Source organism: Strix aluco, chromosome 5 (genome assembly GCF_031877795.1).
Source record: "Strix aluco isolate bStrAlu1 chromosome 5, bStrAlu1.hap1, whole genome shotgun sequence".
NCBI lineage: Eukaryota > Metazoa > Chordata > Aves > Strigiformes > Strigidae > Strix > Strix aluco.
In genome coordinates, this window is record NC_133935.1 from 20,268,725 (window position 1) to 20,274,724 (window position 6,000).

General features: G+C 40.1%; 1 protein-coding gene across 1 annotated transcript in view; it reads left to right on the top strand.

The window, feature by feature from the left end:
• The window catches only part of DERA (deoxyribose-phosphate aldolase), a 56,524-nt gene extending 52,876 nt beyond the window's left edge, over positions 1-3,648 (top strand). Inside the window, exon 9 of the mRNA XM_074826295.1 lies at positions 1,321-3,648. Coding sequence (XP_074682396.1) covers positions 1,321-1,377 — 57 coding nt within the window. The 3' untranslated portion in view covers positions 1,378-3,648. The remainder of the gene's footprint in view (positions 1-1,320) is intronic.
• Positions 3,649-6,000: the final 2,352 nt, after the last annotated feature.

Here is a 6,000-nt window from a genome sequence, read left to right on the forward strand (position 1 = left end):
AGTCACGCCTCATCCTACATATGGTACTACTGATAGAGAAATTTTTACATATTGATTATTTCCTGGGGATGCAAAGCAATTGCCTCCTACAAAGCCTCATTTTTCTGATTGCTTTATTTTTGTGTAGGCTGGTCACTGTGTTTCCTGGCAGACAGTGTATGAGGTGCAGGGGCAATGTGTAGTTCCTGGTGGAAAGAAAGGTTCTGACCTGTGTACCCATGACCTACCTCACTTGTGCAGGGTATCAACACTAAAGGATACAGCATAGTTGAGAACAGTGTGTAGTGTCAGAGGAACTACTAAACCATTAGGGCTGCTGTACTTCTCTCCCATGTTCATTAAACCCAAGAGATGAGGTGATACTAGCTTTAGCCAAGCAAAAAGTTTGAGAGTCCTTGTGCTGTTGCTGCTGGTGGGAGAACATGAGGTGTAGGGGATTCAGGGGAGAAAAAAAGTGTCTGTTCTCTTTCCCCACCTTTCCTAGCAACTGAAATACTGACATGTCTTAAGAAATATAGAACAGCTGAGAGATGTGAGGTGACTGTTGAAAACCCCTGGCTCACTCTTGTAATGAGAGTAATATTGGCTTGCTTCATTGCCGGACTGCCTCTGCCTCACTCTTGACCTAAAATCATGTCCCTAGTTATGACAAAGCAACGTGAGCTTTGTTGTTGCCACTGCCATTGCTGCAGAGTCTTACAACACAGCCAGTGATTGTGTGGCACAATTTGTTCTGATTTCTTAAGGGTGTCATCCTTTTATCTGCCAGGGATTGCACAAATGCCTCAGTCATGACCAAAGCTCTGCTATACTGTGCCATCTAAAAACATGTAAGATAAATGTCCCGATCATTATATTCAATAAAACAAACAGGTATTTTAAAACCCAAACAAACATAGAAAATGGGGAAAACACTACCCCACCCCCAAGACAGTACAGTTAAAAGAATAGTTTGAAATGAGCCATATAAAAGCATAAACAATTCTGGATACTTTGAATATAACAAAATAATACTGAAATAGTCAAAATCAGATTACAGTGAGAGTAAAGCATTGTCTTCTACCTGTCTCTTTTTGAAAGTTTAGTTAAAAGCAACAAGAGTCTTTGCTTTCTTCTTTTTTTCCAAGCAAAGAAGCAAAAGCCCTTAGTTCAGATCCCATAAACAAATATATAAAGGTATATTACATCATATTTTATGCACACACACACAAACAAATATCCATCATCTTCATCTGGCATGCCTTTAATTTGTTACTTCCTTGACACTTTCAGATTTATAGTTGTATATAATTCCATCATAAATTTTCTTTTTTCTTGCAGATTTTCTATCATGTGACTGGCTCTTACGCACTTCAGCATGACCTGGCAATGGCTTAGACACAAAATCAGCAAACAGCATTCAGAAGTCTTCTGACAACCAAGTGCATATGATAGAATTAAAGGCCTAATTCTCTCTTCCTCATATTTTATAGTATTTAAAAATATGCTCAAGTCTGCTGGTTGTACTTGATCCAAAAGCAGAATAAATGGTAATTCTGAAATAGTTAATACTTACAGATTTGCAAAGTTAATTTTGCAAAGTCTTCGTCAGACTAGCCTGAAAAGCTTATTAATGGCAACACTGAAATACTATGAAAAAGATTTAGGTGGCCTGGTAACACTTTGCAGTCGCAGAATATGAAATATCTATGGAATGTTTCAGATTGCTAATTAAGAGCTACAGATTTTGGAATAGCTTTCCATTCACCTCCGACAAGATCTTCTGCCACAGATGTGTTGCACTATTAATTGTTATGTTGATTCAGTTTCAAGCATTGTAATGTGAGAAAATGAAACTTGACTATTACTTTCTTTTATAAAATGTCTCTGTAGCAAAAAGACCTTTTTTTTTTTTTGTATTTTTTCCCCCAAACTTGGGCACAGACATCCATATTTAGACCCTTGAATAAAGGTGGCTTGATTTCTAGAACAGCTGAGTATCCACAGTTGCTCCTGAAGTTAATGGGAGCTCTGGGTGATCAGAACAACTGAAAATCAAGCAGCCTCTATATAGGTGCCTAACTATGCATTCAGGGGCCTATTTTTAGGCATTTCACTCTTAAAATTTTAGTCTAACTTGCTTAGAAGCTCCCATTCCTGTCTCCTGTCGTTTTAAAATGCATTCATGCAAATCTTTCCATTTTAATGTAGGGGGGTTTGACTGTCAGTTTGCAGGTGTCACTGCTATACTGGCTGAACTTCAACTTTGCCATTCTAAAAGCAATTCTTTAATTTAAAAGGTGATTTGAATTGTGTCCTATACAGGGTTTACAGCTTTAATGTAAAAAGTGCTTTTCTCAGGGCACATTAAGAATAAAACTGAAATCATCAACACCTTTTGAATATCAGGCTGGAGCTAGTAGATTCATTATTTCAGAACTGCATTCTGTTCACTAACCAGAGTTGTACTAAAAACTTAATTATCTTATCATCATGACTAGTCTCACTGACTTAAGTAGGTCTCTTCAGGGAAGTAAGAGGAGGAGGATTTTGCTGTAAATCAAGCTACAAGGTACATTTATTACAAAGAGATCTGTGCTTCATAAAGATAATACCTCCTGAATCACTAGTGCTCTACAAAACACCTTGAACAGATAGGAAAGCTGAATAGGGGAAAAAAATATCAGAGAAACAACATATGCAGAAAACAAAACCCTATATGCAGTGCTCAGTACTAAAAATAGGCTTTAATTTCCCGGGAAGTAGTTCATTCAAGGCTCTCAGCCTTTTTCTGGTTTAGGTCTCAACACAGAAAATGATGCTAAGCTGTGACTGTATTTTCACACATTTGTTTTCCTGGAAACTGGCCTTTTTTTGCCATAGGTTTTCCTTCTGATTTCACTGCCAGTTTCTTGAAGGAAAAACTGACTGCCTGTTTGCATATTTAGAGGAAAATTGGGCTGTTGAGCTTTCAGAAATACAGAGCCTGTTATACAAAGTCAGCTCCCACCAGGTGCTTGCCAGGTTGACCCTTTGCCCTTCCCTCCCAGCAACCACACACTGGATCTTGCTGCTGTTTAGCTCTAACCGTATAAATGTTAGAATGTATGTCTGTACTTTCATAATGGAAAGATTCACCTCACTTGCAAAGTACACTTTTTTGTTGTTGGCTGTCTTTTGTACACTTAGGGTGAAGATAGAAGCTATTTTTTGAAGATGCTTTAGTTTCTAGGTGAAGGACTCTGTGTAGTTCCTTAAAATTAATGAAGGTCCAACTTTGCCACCTAACTTTAACATGAGTACCTCCAAGAACAACCTCACTGTTTCTATGAGAGCTGCATGTCGATTAATAAGCTTGCCAGGAGGAATTGTTTATATTTCTGTTGATGGCCTCCCCTTTGTTTTGATGTGCACGTGGGCTTCTGCTGGTTACTTGGCTTCAGAGGGATTAGGCTCCATTTGCGGAGGGAGAGGTTCAGCTTTATGAAAAGTCAAACATAGCCAGCTTCCCTTTTCCACGAACATTACAAACACACCAATGTGACATACTATTCAACTCCAAGCCAAGCAGTGTTTTGGGAGAACCTGCATTGGAAAGTAATTTAAACATTTTTTCTGTTGAAACCTGTAATTTTTTGGGGAAAAAGAAGAAAAGAAAAAGATGTAAAAGCAACAGAATCTGTGAATGCATTCAAATAAAGATGATCCTGGTTTTGGGGTGGGGTTGTTTCAAGGAATAAGCAGAAGGCTCAGTGTTAGAGAGTGACTGGCTGTCTTTGTTAACTTCTCTGTGACTCAAGTGAATTGTATTCACATGGTCTGTGGTTGTGGACTCCCAGCATAATCCAGAGCCTCGTCTTTCACTCCTCCTACAGAAGCTACTGGTACCAGCCAGGTGTTGGTCTGTTGACAGTCCTAGGCAATGCGAGGGGATGAACCTGGGCCAGGGATGCCATGCAGCAGGGGACTGGGTTGGAGGCATACAACAAGGCATGTCCAGGCGGCCCATCCAGGAGACAGCTACCAACAGCGCAGCTCCGAGGTCCATCCCAGAGGCAGAGGTAGGGCTGAAGACTGGCACTCCTGCAGCGTAGCTCAGGGAGGTGCTGAGGGCCATAGTCTGAGCTGAACTGGGGCTCCTGTACTCCTGCTGGAGGTGGAGGGAGGCTGGACAGAGGCAGAAGCATACTGGGCATATTCCAGTACTAAGCATCTGAGAGAACCAAACACAGGGGATACAGGTACTAACGTGTTTTGAGCTCAGATCAGAGGCTGGCAGGGCAGGACCTGCACCTCCACCCATGGGGAACTGGAAGCGCTCGCAGTGTGGTCTCCTCGGCTTGCTACCCTTCAACTTGACCAGCACTTCCACTGCCTTCTCTTCTGTCTTTCCCATTGCTGATGGACGTTTGCTGCTATTTAGTTCCCGTGGTCAGAGGGCAGTTGAGATTTATTGAGGCTGTTGTGGCTAGTTGTTGCTCCTGCAGACAGCAAGCGTGTGAAAGGCGATAGATGGGGACCTGAACTCAGTTGGGAACCAGAGAGGGGGCGGTGCTCCGCCGCTGCATAGACTTTGCGAAAAGTTCAGATTTAGCGCTGTGCTTCAGGCCATTAGGAAAGGAACAGGCAATTATGTACTCCCATCTAAATGTATTTCAGAGTATAACATATGTTTTGTGCAAGTCAGTCTTGTATACTAATTTATTATTTTTATAACACTTATTCATTTAGATTTTTAAATAGCTTCATTTTGTAGACCACATTACTTTGCAAAGAAGAGAATAAATTCAAGAAGAAAGTCAAGTAGAAACTGCAAACCTAGAAGATTCTGAATCAGCTTATTTATAAGAAGAGGGAATTGGGAGAGAAGGTAAGCTTTTTTTCTGGTTTGTAGGAAACAAAGATATTAAATAGTAATTATATGTGAAATGTACATATCAGCTGGGGCAAGTAATACTTTGATATCTTTATTTCATCATTTGTATAAATTCATTCTTTCATTTCCTTTGTGAAGCAGGGAACATACATACCATAGCACGTGCTACTAGGACAGAAAAAAATTATCTACTTTTATTTTGCTCAGTTGGAACTTTGGCTTCCTGCCTCCCCTGGGGAGAAAAAACACAAAACAGCAACAGCAAGTTTTATCCAAATCTTGGTGAGCTTTTGCTGAAATTACCAGTGCTGGCATCTGGATGATATGTATAGTGTGCAGTAGGAGAAGAAGGAAGGAACTGCTTTTAATTAGATGTAACCTGCCCAGGAGAGAAAGACAGAGAATTGTCCATCTGGTCAGTCCTTATTTAATAGGCAACCAAGGATAAGAGTATTCTTAATATGCAAGGACACCATAAGTAAAATTACTAATTGACCATTTTTATTAAAATCCCAGAAAGCTGGAACTGTGCTAAATTAAGAGGTGGTAAGACTTAGAAAGAAGCATCAAGAAAGGTTGCAGTCCTTGCACTCTCTAAAAGTACAAGTAAGCAAGTGATGTGTGACTATCAGGTCCCAAACAGCTGTACTGTAGATACCTTTCTTCTGTTCTGGACAATTTGCAGGTCGTTCCCCTTCTGTGAGGACCTACAGTAACCACTTACCAAGAGAAAGTGTGACAAGGTTTTTTTTAATATCCTTGAATGAAATTTAGCATTGATACAATGAAGGAGTGCCAACAAGACTCTCTAGCCATTCCTAATGAGTCTAGTGATTTTAAGTGGCTCTGTTTTGAGCACTGGGGACATCTTGTGGATTGCTAATTCTTGGAAATTGCAGAAAATTTGCTCTTCTGAAAGCAAAGCTTTCTTGAAGCATAACAGTTTCAGATCTCCGAGATCACAGGTGGTGTTTGAAAACACTGAATTGTAAAAACATCAATTTAGAATTGCTTCCTTAGCTGAGATGAAAACAAAGGATTTTTTAAACAATGTTAACAGCGAAAGCCATACTGGAATTGACTACACTTGTTTTTTCAAGTCTTGCTTACTCTATGGGAGGAGTAGAGGAAGGAGCTTTGTGAGC